This window comes from Heptranchias perlo, chromosome 28 (genome assembly GCF_035084215.1).
Source record: "Heptranchias perlo isolate sHepPer1 chromosome 28, sHepPer1.hap1, whole genome shotgun sequence".
NCBI lineage: Eukaryota > Metazoa > Chordata > Chondrichthyes > Hexanchiformes > Hexanchidae > Heptranchias > Heptranchias perlo.
The window spans coordinates 21,170,360-21,187,879 of NC_090352.1; the positions used below are offsets into that span (position 1 = coordinate 21,170,360).

At 41.5% G+C, this 17,520-nt stretch overlaps 1 protein-coding gene across 6 annotated transcripts in view; it reads right to left on the reverse strand.

The window, feature by feature from the left end:
- The window catches only part of LOC137344912 (rab effector Noc2-like), a 162,086-nt gene that overhangs the window by 84,784 nt on the left and 59,782 nt on the right, over positions 1 to 17,520 (reverse strand). For all 6 annotated transcript variants that reach the window (XM_068008192.1, XM_068008187.1, XM_068008191.1 and 3 more), the window contains 2 exons: positions 13,859 to 14,002; positions 6,922 to 7,051 (listed from right to left, as the gene is read on the reverse strand). In XM_068008192.1, the coding sequence (XP_067864293.1) occupies positions 6,922 to 7,051; positions 13,859 to 14,002 (274 nt within the window). The remainder of the gene's footprint in view (positions 1 to 6,921; positions 7,052 to 13,858; positions 14,003 to 17,520) is intronic.

Here is a 17,520-nt window from a genome sequence, read left to right on the forward strand (position 1 = left end):
AATTTCTTCTATTCAAGGCAGGAATTTTCCCTTAACCCTTCAATATCAAACAGTGAACAAAGAGAGGACATTTTTGTAACATGACTAAACTATCATTTAGTGTAAAAGAAATACTAACTCCCCAGTGGCTTATCTGCTAAGTACAGATCAGACAAGTCTTAAGTTCAATTCCATCTGCTATGAGGTAGTTGACTGCAGCTGGAATGACAGTAAAGATGCTACAATTGACCTCAGGGCTCTGGGTTGGAGATGGAGAAATCGCAAAGGGTCCCTGATCACTATTCTGAAGGTGTACAGGCATTGGTATCGCGTGAGTGCAGAATCTGGCCCGGCTGTGATACACAACCACCCTGCCCCCATGGTTTAAAAGCTTGCCTATGTTCACTGTGTAATCTCACACACGAAAAAATTCTCATGAATTTCCCAGGGCTTGGCGATCGGATGGACTGGGGAGGATATCGGAGAGCTGGGACTTGGAGATCGGAGGTTACTGGAGGTCAGGTGAAGAGTCGGAAGTAGGTGGGGGGCCGCCTGGCCGGGGGTGGAGGGGGGGAGCGGCCGATCACGGGGGTCCTGTTGGCCAGGTGAGCTTGTTGGGCCTGCGTGAAGCACTCCTGCTCCTCCGGGCCCACAAGCAGTGCAACAAAGGCACTCACCTCATGAATCCAGCCCTTCCTGCCTGCTTTCACCTGACGTGAATCGGAAGCGTTGGGAAACCAAACAGGTATTCATTTAAGTTTTCCAATACACAAAGTACCTCAAATATTTCATTGAGGTACATTGCCCCTTTAAGTATCGGCCATCAGGTTTTAAGTGGTGCCTGCTGTTCACACACAGACAAACCTGCCTGGGTTAAACCCAAAAGTGGGCGAGTTGGAGCCGGGATGAAGTCCCGCTCCAAAAAAGGTGCTAATTTAACCTCCTACCCACTCATTCTTGGGAGTTCAAATTACCCCCAGGCTCAAAGCAACCAATGCTCCATTGGGAATGGGCTTCGAGTATAAATCCTGCTTGAGAAGTTAACTAATGACAGCATACCTAAAACCCCAAAGAAATTAACTCTGCATTGCTTTGTAAAGTTATGGGCATTGTTTCCAGCAAAATCCTTCAAATTGCTCCCTAAGATTTTAAACTGTTCCCAAATGGCATATATTGCAAGGACTGAATGGTTACAGTTTCCCTCTTAAAGTCATATTTGCAGAGATAAATAGTTATATGGTTACCAGCTGGAAATAGCCCCTCATAACAATGCAAGATATTTCATTAGTATTTGATAGCCTCTACTTTAATGATCTGCTCACCACAGGGAACAAAGATTAGCCTTGTTTAGTCGTCTTAGTGTAGTTTTTATCAAAACAAAGTTAGGCACAAATGCACACTGGGACAATAAACACAGTGTTCGGTTCATACACAGCAGGGGAGAATGAAAGGTTAATAATCTCTGGTGAGAAATACAGAACGTTATTATGCCAAACAGAGGAACACAAGCAGAGAGAGAAAACTGTTATCTTTAATAATCTGTAGATAAAGAGAATCAATTACCAGGGAAGCGTGAAGATAAAACAGAACATCATAAAATAAAGCATTTCAGCAGTTCTGTCATCTTTGTACAACAGACATTAAAGAGAAAATAGAAGATAGAGCCCTAATATCCTTTACATATTCTGAATATATATTTTACGCATCAGGCCATATTTGTGCATTCACCCGAGAATATGGCATGGCAAACACAAATGTCAAATGGCTGTTAATTTGTTTTTTTTAATAAAAGTATGAAATGTCACTGCATCTGTTGATGACTCAGATCAGTCAATAGTACTGTATCAGTTCTCAGTGGCATTAGTAAGATCACATACAGCTTCTAAATAGAACAAAATCAATTTTTAAAAATCTACATGCTGCATGCTTCACTATGTTAAAAAAAAGCTTATGAGAAAAAAGCAAACTCTACATAGGCATATTTAATTGACATTTGTAAAATTAATTAAATGAATCTTGTTAGAACAATGAGTGAAAAAGAAAAAGGCTGCACAATGCCAGAAGTATTTTAATCAAGACGCACAAAAAAAATTCTCTTTTGGATTTATTTTGTGCCGTTTCAGTTTTCTTCCAGATTGCAGCAAAAGAATACCCCCAAATTTCGTTGCATTTTGGGTCATACTGTAGGCATTTTTGGAGCAAGCAAAGTTGTGGATGAGATAATTTTGCAGGAGTATGTGGTTCGGCTAGAAGTGAGAGCAGGTGCCTCTTGCACCTGCCTGTTTCCATTTCCAAGTGGATGTAGAAAAATGAGACAGTAATGATGGGAAGATGTCAGATGTCAGAATTCCTGTCATTAATGCTGCAGTTACACTGAGGGCCTGGTACACCTATTATAAAGCAAGAGTACTAACTTGCCAGGACAGCTGATCCTGGTGGAAGTAAAGTTTAAAGGATTTTTCTTTTTCAACTTTTGCCTGCAGTAGCTGTAAACTGGAACAATTTAATTTTTGTCTTCTTTCAGGAGTTTTTCCAGATTGTTTTCACCCTGCCTCAGCCTCAGACCTCAATTCCTACTCCCTCCCCACCCCCCAAAAAAATCACCTGTTTCAAAAGGCAACATCACAAATCTCTCATAGGAATCTCTCTATTGACCATTCTTACAGGAGAAGAGGAGGCCTGCAGAAAATCCTTATTATTGGATTTCAGCTTACTCGTTATATCACGTGCCCTCAAATGATCTTCCTTGACTTCAGAAGGCAATAGAATAAGCACTTCAATAAACCACCGCTCAGGCTACAAAAAGGCAAACAGGTTAAACAGTAAACAGTGAACAGAAGTGACGACACAGTGTCGATGTACGTAGTTACAGGCTTAACCATCTTTTCTCAGAAGATAAAAAGCAACAGACAAGTCTGCTGCACTAAGCTGCAATATAAATTGGATAAGGCTCAAGATCTCTGAATATTAACTATTATGTGGTGATTTGTTGCTGATCACCATGGAGTTGCTGGTCTCTCTCTCTCTGTTTCTTTACAAGACAGATTGCAATTTTTTTTTAAATGGCCAGGACAAAGGAATTTTAAATATGTGTCTCTTAAACTCAAAGAGATGCCAAGCAAACATATATTCAAACAAATTCACATGATCCTTCAATTCCAACTGAATGACTGGGATCCTGTCTTGGACACCTAATACAGATAACCTCTATTCTGATACTCTTGTGTTTCAAAGCAGAGTATTTTCTGTGAGTAAGCCATGCTTTAACCCACAGCAATACTATGATATCATGGGTACCATTGCTTCACAGCTGAGTTCCTGCAACACAAACTGTGTTCTGAAGAACAGAATATATAAAAATGCTCAAATGTGCACAGAGTTAACACTAGGCATAATAATATGCCTTATAAGTATCACAATTTAAATATATACTGTGATAACAATACCAAAAATCCATTTAAGTGCAGAAATGTGCCACCTGGGAAATCGTCTAACCCTACAAAAACATAGGAACAGGAGTAGGCCATTCAGCCCTTCTAGCCTGGTCTGCCATTCAATCAAATCATAGCTGATCTGTACCTCAACCCCATTTACCCTCCTTTGATCCATATCCCTTGATATCTCTAATTAACAAAAATCTATCAATCCCTGACTTGAACATTTTAATTGACCCAGCATCCACAGCCTTTTGGGGGAAGACAGTTCCAGATTTAAAAGTTCACAGGGTTAGATGGAGGGCCCGTTTTAAATGGCAATGACAGGTGCTCGGGTAATTAAGACACCCGTCCACTGAAGAAGCTAGAAAGTCCAGCCAAAGAGTGGTCTGCTGGGGGAAGTGGGGGGCACTTGCCAGGTTCCATATGTTGTCCACATCAGCTCCCTTGGTAAAGGGGCCTCACATTAAAAATTTTACCAAAAAAATGACATCCTCTTCAGGAGTCCAGGTATGCTTGGTCTCATTTAGCACGCCAGCAGCCAATCCTGCCCTTACCAACAGAGAGGCCAGAACGCAGGAGCTCCTTCATTCGAAGTGACTGCCACAGGCCTTATAAGGACAGGCAGGGGCTCTGCCCCTTACAAGGCCAAGCAGATATTTCTGTGCAAGGCCGAGACCCAACATATCCAGGTCCCACCCTAAATTATGACTGTGGATTTTTAGGCCAGTGAGTAAACCAATAATGGTGAATTTTATTTTAAATTTAAATAAGCTTCAGCTCCCAGTACTCCTGTTTGTGATTCTATATTAATATATTCATGGAGCTAATTTTACTGCATGGTTATTAGCCACTGCCCTCTGCAATAGGCATTAAATCTGGCAAAGAACATCAAAAACTTAAGCGGCAGTGGCAAATGCTACTGCAGACTGAAGTTCAATTTCTCCGTTAGCTTTAAACTGGAGCTAAAGTTGTCAGCAGGAATTATTTTTAAAACTGGTTCCAAGTTTAAGGTCAATTAAGCTTTGTTTGCTGCATTACTTGTTCCACCTATGTTGCCCTTCATTAAATTCAACTTAAATACTCCAGTCGTTGTTTGCCCTTACTTTGAATCGAAGTAAAAATAACACTTAGCACAATGAACAACAGAGTCATTATTTCTTTATATTTAGTGCTTATGTGAAGGCAGAGGACTGAAAGGAAGTACAGACTGAGAGGACCCTTACAGTCCCTGCAATCTATTGTCTCAGGAGCATCTACAAGGATCTGGCTTCAGAACAGTGTATACAATACCTAAGGTTTTCTATGGAGATGATAACTCCATTTTGTGTTACCCGAGCTGGAGGGGCAATCAACCATGACCACAGCTTGGTCTCTGGATGTTAAGGTGACCACAGCCTTTACTTTTATGTTTCAGGACTTTTTTAAGCTGTCACGAGAGATTTGACAATAGTGAGCCATTCCTCAACACATCAATCCACCCAAAACATCACCAAGGCTCTGCTAAGGCACACACCTCACTGTGTACAATTTAGCATTGAGCTGCAGCAGCAGAGGTTGAGGCAGTGAGGCTTTTTCCATATTGACAGTTACCCAAGTGTGTAGGACATCATCTGCTGTACACATATTCCCAATCTGGCCCTATCAGGCTAAGCGATGCCATAAAAAAAAACACAATATTACAAGCGAAACGTATCTCAGAAGAAGTATCCAAAATAGTGATGGTGTACTGTATGCTCCATAACATCTTAAATCAAGAGATTCACCAGCATGGCAGTTGGCAACATAGGCCTGCTGCCCTCTCTATAGACTATTTTGGGTCTACTCCCCTGACCTTGTGCTGTGGTATCAACAGAAGGTGAATGCACTCTTGCTGAGAAAGTGAGGCACTAGTGCTCCTATGGCCATGGGAAATGCTGTGTGAAAGTAACACTGTGGGTGTGACCATTTGATCACTCCTGACCTCCTGTGCTGCTGTGCTGCTTTCACCTGTTGAGGAAGCAGTCTGCCACAGATACCTTCTCAGGTTCCATTAAGTGGTCTGAGCATCTTACTTTTTAAACAGATCTATGTCTCCTAACAATCCTCCAGCATTTCTAACCTCTTCGCCTCAGCTCTTGCTTTAACAAAACCTAACTGCTAACACTCCCAGGCCCAGGTCAGTTGCACTTGATGCTGTCACTAGGTACCCAAAGTACAGAATTCCCCAGCATAGATATCCTCCATCTCATTAAGCATTGAACCTTACAAAGAATTTTTTTTTTCTTTAAAAGGTTCATTACACAGCATTACACAGCCAGATGAAGTGCTGATATCCAAACAAAAGTAAATAGCATGTTTTACAAGAAAAATTAAAATCTTAATCACTTAATGGCCATCACTTTCAAATAAATGGTTTACAGTCATAGATTAAAAGACAAATATGATGTTGACAGGGTTAATCTTGCTTGTAGCAGGTGCTTTACAGTTTGCAGATATAGAAACCTACCTGGCAAGATCCCAACACGTGTACCAGATAAGATTAAAATTCACCAGATTATTTAAAATTTATGCACTGTGCTTAGCATTAATCTATGCACATTAGGAAGAAAATACTCAGGTGACACATCCAAATGAAATATTTCCAACACCCGATGTACATCATGACAGGAATGACAAATACATTTCTAAGCTCATCAGGCTTTACATAGCTTAGGCCTTAGATCTGTTACAATATCCTTTATCATTTTTGCTGCTTCAATCTTCTTACTAAAACCTGGCAGTTTTTGGAACAGATACACAAGCCACATGTAAAGCTGGCAATCTGTAATCTTTTGAGAGGCACATGGGGTATAGACATTCCAAGACTTTCTTGCTTTCTGCCAAGCCATTTTCATTTGGGAAAAAGGCCATTTACCAACACAAAATTAGTGGTTCAAGAAAAAATTACTCACTCTCAGATAGCATCATTAACCATGCCAAGATCTCTTAATAGCAGCAGTTCAGCAGGCACATTGGAGACAAGTTGATATAGATGGTCAGTGTTGTGTTGGAATGTTCATTAATCATATTTTCTTATTTGCAAACAAGAACATTAAAAACTGGCCCTTTATTACAGATCACTGGTTCGTTTTATACCTGTTTCTTAGTCAATTAGGCAAAAGGAAAATAATACTAGCCCCTTTACATTTAGTTGATATTTTGGTAGCAAATCTTAGAATATCAATTAGTTCTGGTGTGTATTGTACATGGAACAGGATAACCTAAAATAGATAAACAAAAAAAAATTGTGATCCTATCAGTTCCCATGATTTGTCCAATCTATTTTCTGTCATCAAATCTGAATTACTAGTTCTTCGATTAATTTTCAGAATTTAATGAATATTGACAAATTCAGCATCTAGAGGACCACACTGCAAATAAGTTTCCCCCTGTCATTGCATCGCATTACTAACTGAACTGGGTTATTAAAATGAATCAGAAATACCACATAAATACACTCAAAATTTGTCTTTCAGAAATGTCATACCTTCCTACAGTCCTGACAGAAGACAGACGTTGATCCCAGAAATCCAAGTTGCTCTCCACATAACAAGCATTGAGACAGGCCATTTCCAATCACATTCTTCTTCATATTTTCTAAACGTTCAACAAGGCGACTAGATCAAGAATGAAAAAATAAATGTGAAGCATAACTGCAGTTTTATCAAAAGATTAAAATATTTCTTTTTTAAATTACAATTTAAAATGGTGTAATCCTTTTCATATTGTATTATGTTCATTTTGAGGGTTCGCACTCTCTTGTTCCTTAGTTTAAGTCTGGGCCACGCACCTCCTCGCAGTGAGCAGGCAGAGCAGGCGGCTTGCTCCCACATCACCACCAATGCCACCTGGAGCCACATAAAAGCAGTCTGATGAAGACACATCATCTTTTTGTTTTCCCCCTCCTTCCTATGGGAGATATCTAGTTTTGGCTCAGTGCCTTCCTGCAGCAGCACAGCACAGGGGACTCCGTGAAATCAGTGAATCAAACCTGTAATTCCCAACATACGACACCACTGTACCACCAGTATACTATTAGCATCAATTAAACTGCTCTGCACAACAACCTCAATGTCCCTCAGTTTAAGGAGTCTTAATATTTTGTCGTACACAACAGACCCACGAACATCAAACAAAATTTATGCCTAGAATGCCCTGATTCGATTATTGTCACAAACAGCCTCATACAGTTTATCAGAAACTCTTTATTTATGTGAACTATCCCTCAGGTTGCTGAGGGAAACAAGGGTGGAGATAGCAGAAGCTCTGACCACAATCTTTCAATCCTCCTTGGACATGGGAGTGGTGCCAGAGGACTGGAGGACTGCAAATGTTACACCCCTATTCAAAAAAGGGGAGAGGGATAAACCTGGTAACTACAGGGCAATTAGTCTAACATCAGTGGTGGGAAACTTCTAGAGACCATTGTCAACGACAAAATTAATTCTAACTTGGAGAAGCAAGGGTTAATAAGGGACAGTCAGTACGGATTTGTTAAAGGCAAATCTTGTCTGACTAACCTGATTGAGTTCTTTGATGAAGCATCAGAGAGGGTTGATGAAGGTAATGCAGTAGATGTGTATATATGGATTTTCAAAAGGCATTGGACAAAGTACCACATAACCGACTTATTTGAAAAATAGAAGCACATGGGATTAAAGGGACAATGGTAACTTGGGTACATAATTGGCTAAGGGATAGGAGGCAGAAAGTAGCGGTGAACTGATGTTTTTCTGACTGGAGAGAAGTATGCAGTGGGGTCTCCCATATGTCAATATTAGGACCATTGCTTTTCTTGTTATGTATAAATGACCTGGACTTGGGTATAGGGAGTACAATTTCAAAGCTGGCGGATAATACAAAACCAGTAGTAAAAAGTGAGGAGGATAGTAGCAGACTTCAGGAGGACAGACAGACTGGTGAAATGGGCAGACATGGCAGATGCAATTTAATGCAGATAAGTGTGAAGTGATGCACTTTGGGAGGAAAAACACAGAGAGGCTGTATAATCTAAATGGTACTATTTTGAGGGGGGGGGATGCAACAGCAGAGGAATCTGCATATTCACAAATCTTTGAAGGTGGCAGGGCAATGATAAGACGGTTAAGTGTATGGGATACTTGGCTTTGTAAATAGGGGCATTGAATACAAAAACAAGGAAGTCATGCTAAACCTTTACAAATCACTCGTTAGGCCTCAGTTGGAGTATTGTGTACAATTCTGGGCACAACACTTTAGGAAGGATGTCACAGCCTTGGAGAGGGTACAGAGGAGGTTTACCAGTGTGATACCAGGGATGAAGGACTTCAGTTATGTGGAGAGATTGTAGAAGCTGGGATTGTTCTCCTTAGAGCAGAGAAGGTTAAGGGGAGACCTAATAGAGGTATTCAAAATAATGAGGGATTTTGATAGAGCAAATAGGGAGAAACTGTTTCCACTGGCAAGTGGGTCGGTAACCAGAGGTCATAGAATTAAAATAATTGGCGAAAGAACTAGAGGGGTAATGAGGACAAATTTTTTCACACAGAGGGTTGTTAAGATCTGGAATGCACTACCTGAAAGGGTGGTGGAAGCAGATTCCATAGGAATTTTCAAAAGGTAATTTTACATGTACTTGAAGAGAACTAATTTGCAGGGTTATGGGGAAAAAGCTGAGGTGTGGAAATAATTTGGACAGCTCTTTCAAAGAGCTGGCAGAGGCACGACAGGACAAATGGCCTCCTTCTGTGCTGTACGATTCTATGAAATAACTAAACAGTGTTAACAATTGATAGTACTCCCAAATGAAGAAAACATCACCCCGTAACACATTAAAATTGAACTACATTCAATAAGAAAGGTATTACATTTGCTTTGAATAGCACTACAAGTGAGCAGAATGTCAGGCAAATAAAATCAATAACTTGTTAAATACTTAGGCTCCAAAAATCCAATCATGACCAAGGAGCAAAATTTGTTTTTGTGCTGTGGGCGAATTGGGCAGGCCCACTTTTATTGCCCATGCCTATTTGCCCTGAGAAGGATCTCTGGATCTGGGGTTGGTAAATGGTGCAGAACCTGGTTCTACTGGGATTACACCCCATTTCTGGGCATTCTCCTTGATCCCCTCATGCTTTGTGGTGATGATGCTCCCACAACAGTGCTGGGTAGGGAATGCCAGGATTTTGATCCAGCAACAATGAAGGAATGACGATATGTGTCCAAGTCAGGATGATGTGTGGCTTGGAGAGGAACGAGGAGGTGATGATGTTCTCACAAGATTGCTGCTCCTGCAGTTCTTGGTAGTAGAAGTCGCAGGGGAGGGAGATGCTATTGAAGTAATCTTAGTGATTTGCTGAAGTGCATCCTGTAGATCATACATACTGCAGCCACAGTGCACTGGTGGTGGAGGGAGTGGATATTGAGCCCAGTGGCGGGGACACCAATCAAGCAAATTGGTTTGTCCTGGATTGTGTCAAGTTTCTTGAGTGTTGTTGCAGCTGCACCCATCCAGGCAAGTGGCAAGGATTCTATCACACTCCTGATTTGAGCCTTGTGCATTGTGGAGATGCCTTGAGGGGTCAAGTGGTGAGCCACTAATCACACAGTGCCCAGTCTCTGCCCTACTCTTGTACCTGCAGTGTTGATATGGTTGGCCCAGTTCAGCTTCTGTTCACTGGTGATCCTCAAATATTGATGGTGGGGTGACAAAGACAGTACCTGTGTGTATGCTATCCTGTCTCCCACATGGCATATTCACCGTGCTATCTTCATTAGGTACTAGGTAGTATGACAGATATATCAAATGCCACCCTTTCAGTTCTGGGACTATGGTGTGAAATGAGACCAGACATGAGATGAAAATCTCCTTCACAGATGGTTGTTTCAAAGCCAGCTAGCATCAAGCCTGTTTCAAGTTTATGCAATTTCACACTACAAATACCATCTCATAATTTTGCATTAATTGGTACTAGCTCACAGGTATTAGTGGTCCATGTTAGATTTGAAAAGGTTCAACCCAAATTTTAACAGCCAACATCCACCAAACGAGACACTCCCAAAACTAATCCAAATGTGTTAAAACCACTAAATCCCTATGGCTGACCATGATTGAGTGCATCAAGGTGCTTAACCCTACACTATAGCCCTGAAGAACTTTCCCACAGGATAGCATAAATTTACAGATAGTTTCCCTAATACAGGCTCTTCTGGCTTCCCAGGTGACAGTTCCAGGCACTCTCAGTAGCTGTTCTTGGTTCCTGAATAATAGTTGTGCTTCCAAGCATCCCCTAAAAGATGCTAAAGGATCACTAGTGACAGCTGCCTCTGTCAGATGCTGAAAAATCCAATATTATGATCTATGCTTCTACCAACCTCTGAGATGACAGCTGCAGAGTTCCACTGTTTAACACTCAAGGCTGCTGAATTTCCTAGGTTTCCTCAAGAAATTCAAATTTCTACAGAGTTTCTGGGATAAGTAAACTTGGGCAAAATTTTACCATTTTCAATAAAACTAATCTTAACGGCACAAATTGCCACTTAACAAGAAAAAAGGCAATTGTCTTTCTCTCTGTAATCTAGGGAGCCAATAGATTAGTTGATCTGGAGGCCTGTTGTAAGACCCTAAATACAAATAATATCATGCCCTTAAAATGATTTGCATTGAATGATAATTAGGAGCCTGCCCACAATGTGACAGGAACAGTTAAGCAGGCATTTTTCTTTGCTTCCAAGGCAAATATAGGACTGACATCAGGAAATTCTTCACACAATGATCAGTACACAGAATGGATTTTTAGATAGAATAGTGGAGATGAAAATCCTGGAGTAATTCAAGAAACAACTGGATGTTTCAATGGGGGAGGACATTAGGGTCTTTCTGGGTAGATGTGAGGAGATGGGCAAAATGGCCTTCCCTCAATCATAAATATCTTTTGATCTTGTAAACTAATCTTTAAGAGCAAAGTTATGTTCTAGCTTGTTGAAAAGTTAGGTGACCTATGTTCATCGCCTCAATGTCATACTTAGTTACTAATTCGTTAAACTCATACACCATAAAATGTGCAGCAGACTGTAATTGTTGCTCTGCAAGAGGAGGCAAGAGTTAAAGCACCTTGTTGGAAACTTAGAAACTCTACACTTAGTGTAGTTCACATTAATAACTGATCTGGGAGTGGAAAACTGTTCCATTAATGAGCAAGTTATCTCTTACCTCTCCAGGGTATTACTGTGAAGATCAGAATCCATGTGCGGAATCATGGAAAGGAGTGTACTAGATTCATGTTTTACCCTCCAACATTCATTGTACCCCCTCCCTAACACAATTTTGTACATACTGGTGGATGTCAAGTATACAACTACTCCATGGCTGGGTTCCCAATGATAAAAATAGATTTGTGCAACAGGCCCTACAACTGCCATATTCAAGTATCCAAGGTGAACAACACCCACCCATTGTTTAGCCACAGCTCCCCTCCAAGCACTTCCTGTTTCACAGTCAGAAACCTCATCTTTGTCACTTTTCATCCACAGTATTCTCTGCCTTTCTCTTGTTATCCAGTGAGAGAAAGCAAGGTGAAAATAGAGGCATGAATAAATCTCACAGCCAAACAGGTTAACAGGCAGGGACAGGAAAGGAAAAAGAAAAGAAAACTCCTTACTTTTCTACAGCATACCTCACATAGAGAGATATCGCAGAGTACTTTACAGGGCAGTGGAGGAGAAGGAATAAGGATGGTTGAAGTGACATGACTTTAGGAAGCTTCTGAAAGCAGGGAGGGAGATGACAAAATGGAGGCGCTGAGGGAGGAAGTTCCAGAGGACATAATGGCAGAAGAGCAGCTGTCATTGATGGAGCAGGAAATGAGAAGAAAACTGTGGTCAGAATAGTAGAAAGTGCACAAAATAACAAATTGTTTCATTTTGGTTAACAATGTGATTACGGAAAGCTGAAATAGTGTTTTACTATCTGTAATTAAACCTTTTAATTCAGATACGCCTTCAGAAATACCTTCATTTGAACTTGGATTCAAAATTTCCCTGGATTTTTGTCCATCACTTCAGCATTTTATTTCATGCGTTTCACAATCTTAAAATATTTTCAGTCTGTGATCTTATAGTGCTGGTTCTGCACCACCTTCTCCAGCAGGGGGTGCCATGAATCCAGAGCTGAAGATGGGGTTTATTTCTGAGCTTAAACTTGTCATTCACTTCAAGTAGTCACAAAATCTGCAGTTACTTACAGCTTCAAAGCTTATGGTCCAGAAATTATCAAAACGCTTGCTATAAGTTTGCTCCGATAGAACAACTATGAATTTTGGGGTACACATAAATGAACCACAACAATCAGCACTTTTTCTGAACTAGTATTTGGCATACCAGGCTCTTGATCTTTACCTGTTCTTCCTTCCCCTTTTCATTTTGATTAATTATATAAAAGGGCACAATTCGGCCTAGAAACTCAACTGCGCCTTAAAGTGGGCGTGCAGAGGGCGGGGCACCTGTTCACGTGGTCGCAGGGACCACATTAAATTAATACCAGCAGCTCATTATCATGAGCCAGGTGTGCAGCCAGCGTTACCCAAACTATTTATTGGCTGTGCACCTGTATTTTGGGGCGGGGGGGGCGGGGAGGAGAAGGGGCAACCAACACCTCTTCAAGGGGATGCTGCAGACAGTGCTTGGAGGGAGAAAAGTGGCTTCAAGGCTGCAGGGAGTGCTTGCAAGGAGAGAGGTGGCTTCAAGAGGTCCTGGGAGGGCACCCAAGTTCTCCGAGGCAGCTTTGGAGGTCCTGGCTCGCGTGGTGGACAGGAAGAGCGAGATCCTGTTTCCCTGGGGGGGGGGGGGGGGGGGCAGAAAGCCATCCAAACAACATCACTGCTGCCAGTGGGAAGAGGTCACCGAGGAGGTTAATGCCGGGAGCTTAGCTCCCAGGACATGGCTGCAATACCGAAAGAAGTTCAATGACCTCACCAGGAGGAGAGAGGGGAAGCTGGCAAATATCTTCAATGGCAGGGTGGGGGAGGAGGAGAGGAGGAGATGGTGGATTCTCAATTTTGCTCATCGGAGACTCTTTTCAAATTGTCCATAAGGTTATTCTGAAGCAGCAGCAGGTCTACCTGTAGTCTTGTCCCCTGCCACTGGCATTCTGGAGATTCAGTGTCCAGCATGCCCCTGGGGCCAAAAATAGCCCAGAACCCTCCCACGTCCCCCTTTGAACATGGTAACGAAGCTCCTGCTTGCTTCCAGCACAGCTTGCTGCCCTGCTTTTTGTTTAGATAGTTGCCCTCCTTTATAATGCCGTTTTTTGACTGCCATACAGGAAACATTGTGTGAGACGTATCATATCAGAGGTCCTATCACAACACAGTGTTACAGGGCGAAGTTACTGTCTTGTTTAAACAATAATGATTGTAATTGTATTTTGTCAAAAAGTTTAGCCATACCCGATCCGATTCTGTTCAACCAGCTCCAGTCTCTCTGCTCTTTTGATGACATCTAGGATAACTTCAACTTCATTCTTAGTTAGTATCTGATTTCGCCGCTGTTTGTCTGTCTCATTAGTGTGTACAGACCAGCCAGTTTGGAGCCTATTGCAAAGAGAACATCACAGAGTTTGTTTTTGTTTTCTGTAATTGTTCCCAACAGACACACACACAAATATGTCCACCTTCACAAGCATAGCCAGATCATATCTAGTATATCTAGTTGAAGAAGAAACCTTCCATGCTCAGATGACTTTACCAAGACTAACAAACCCTAATCCTCCAGGAGGCCACGTGAACATTGATCATGACTAGGATTGAAGCGTGACTCTTCCCCACTAGGGTCCAATACTATCTTTGCAGCTGAAAAGCCAAATTAATAGCTATAATTTCTCACACAGAAGTTATATAGGTGCAACAAAGTCACATTTCACTCAGCACCACTCTTTTCAAAATTTGGTTTCACCTCTCCTTTCCTGATATTTCATATTCCTTAATGAATGTTTTCAAAAAAAATTAACAAGTATTCGTAAACCATTACTTCCACCTCCAAAAAAAATCATTTTAATTTCTTCCACTTCCATAAATGACAAACTAGTACATAATTTTGGGGAGACACTGATGCTGTTTGGTAAAGGCATGGGAGGGAGGTTGTAGATGTCTGAATAGTAAGAGAGGGGTCCTGGTGTTTGAAAGTGGTGTGTTGGGAATGTGAAAGCAGTGGGAGAGGATTGCTGGGGTGTGAGAGAGGTGGACGAGTGGTTGCAGGATATAGGAACGTTGCAAAGAGGCGTTGCTGGGAACAATGGGAGGTGGTTGTGAAGTGTCATCCAGAAAAATGATATAACTGCATTCAAAGTTATGACCAGGAACTGGCTATAAAGCTATAAAATATTTACTGCTCTTCTATTTTGTTAGTAAAAGTGTAGTAAGAGCTTTAAAAAATTTAAAACTGGTTTCCAGGTCAGGATCAGGAACATAGTTATAGGTACTTTCTTGAAGGCAGGTCAGTAGTGGATGAAAAGGCATGAGTATTCAAGGTGGGAGCAGTGAAAAGCAGTAGGATGGCATGACTAGTGGGGAAAAGTATTGGGGCACCTGGGTGCAAAAGCAAGAGTGAGGGAAGGACATAGTAAAGGAGAAAGTGGCTGTCAGCCTTCATCAATTCCACTCCTCCCCAAACAAGTTTAACAAAAGAACATCCCCAGTGGGGGAAAATCCAGTTGCATTGTAATTGCTAACTCTATGTTGACAAATAGAATACATGATGGCTGATGACTTGAATCAGGTTCATTGGGCAACCCTACTAAGTGGGACATTACCAACACATAAGAAAAATGGACTAACTTCAAAACTATCCGAATGCAAAAAGAAGTCATGTGTGTCCTTAGAGTTAAAAGGAGGGCACTTAGTAAAACAAAGTCAAATTGGCTAATGGGTCATGTGCAATGATAAATCAGACAAGCAAAAATATGGTTACAGGCTTGAAGAAAATAGTTCTCAGGAGAACCAGGATAGGTACCAATCTCAGCTAAAGACAACAAAAGCTGCCACCAGAGCAGCTAAAGGGACAATGGAGAAGAAGATTGTGGCTGTGGTAACAACAGCAAGGTCTTTTTCAGCTACGTTAGGAGTCAGAGGGCTATTGAAGGATTCCTCAGGGCAGATTCGGATAGACTCCCAGGATATGGTAGGGGTTTTAAATGGCTGCTTTGCACTCTGGGAGACAATGTTGAGTTACCAATAATACATCGTAGCGCTGATGCTAAAGTTGAAAATGTCAAAGTGAATGTGGATTTAGACCTGGCTAGAATAAGGGGTTTCATAACAGGTTGGGCAGTTGGTCCTGCCAGCATTCTCCCAAAAGGTGCTATTAAGAAATTGGAGCTATGCTTTGCAAACTACTTGCTCATACATTTGACGGCTCACTAGGGTCTGGGATTGTTTCCATGGACTGGAGAGAGGCCCATGTGGTGCCAATATTTTAAAATGGCAATAAGTCAGAACTAGGGAATTACAAGCCCATTAGCTTGACTTCAGTTATAGGCAAGTTGCTAGAAGGGTTCATTTGAGATACTTTGTATGACACCTTGACAGAGAAGGGGTTATTAGAGACTCTCAACATGACTTCTGGAAAACATCTCGCAAACCTGGTTGGATTCTTTGAGGAAGCTACTCGGTTGGTGGATTATACTTTGATTTTCAAGGTGACGCACAATAGATTATTTAATGAGATCGAGTCCTGTGGGATTAGCAGGCAGGTTTTAGGTTCTGTAAGGAATTGATTGCATTCTCAGAGAGAAGGTTGTTATTCATGGTGATGGTTCTACGTGGAAACCAGTTACTGGTGGAGCTCCGCAGAGAGCAGTGCTCTTCACTATCTTCATCAATGATCTGGACGAAGGCATTAAGGGAACTGTTTTCAAGTTTGCGGATGATACAATGATATGTGCGGGTGTTAGGACCTTTGGTGAGAAAAGTAGATTATAAGCAGATCTAGGTGCGATCAGGAAATGAACTAGTGTCTGGGAGATTTCATTTAATATAGCCAAATTAATGTTAAGCAGGTGATTGGGCTGACGCCAAGCAGATGCACACCATGAACGGTTACAAACTTAAACTGTTGAGCATACTATCCTTGTACAAGACCTCAACTATAATAGTGTCCAGTTTTGATCCGCTCACATGGTGGTCAATATAGAGGTGATGTAGGAGGGCCACTAGATTGATACCTAGTTATCACTATAGTGTAAACTGGAGGCAGATTTGACCAAGATTAAGATCTTTAAAATAATGAACGGATTATATTCAGTCCACATGGTTAGGCTATTTGACAGGCTAGGGAAGACCAGGTGACAAGTATAAGTAAAGCAAGCATAGAATTAGGTTAGGCATCAGGCAGTATTTCTTTTCAGAGAGTTGTCCATCTATGGAAAATGGCATCAGTTCATGCAGTGAGTTCAAATTCACTGAAAACATTCAAAGGGAGCTGAACATGTTCCAACTGTGGCCAACATCGCTACATATAGAAGGTAAGTATGGTATTGAGGTATGTGTTTCCCAGTCATTGTGATCTCCTGGAACTTGTATGATTGATTTCAGGGGATAGAGAAGAATTTTCCAAAGTTTTTTTCCCCTAAATTGGCCTTCGGTTTTTTCTCTCTATATTTTTTGCCTCTCAAGAGATTTTGTGGTTGGCTGGTAGGGGGAGGGGATGATGGAGTTCATGGTGTGCATAAATTACACCATGACAGTATAGGACAGGCTTGATGGACCAGCTGGTCCTGTCTGTCCATCATCATTGTTTTCATCTGTTTGCATATTCACTGTATGCACTTTAAATAATACAAGGTTTCCATCCAAACTCAGTGTTGAGAAGCAAATATCATGTTCGGATGTGTTGCCCAGATGATCATTTGAGGAAATCCCAAAAATCCAAGTCACAGCCAGGAACGCAGCTTTTTATATATCCTAGTTGCGGTGGCAGGACCAGTTGCCACAAGGGAGAAGGAGAAAAGGCTACCTTCAGGTGTGAGGTGGAAGGGAAATGGGCAAGCAGATGAATGGGCGGCAGGAGAAAAGACCTCAGGCAGCCAGCAGGGGACAGTGGAGAGAGGCAGCAG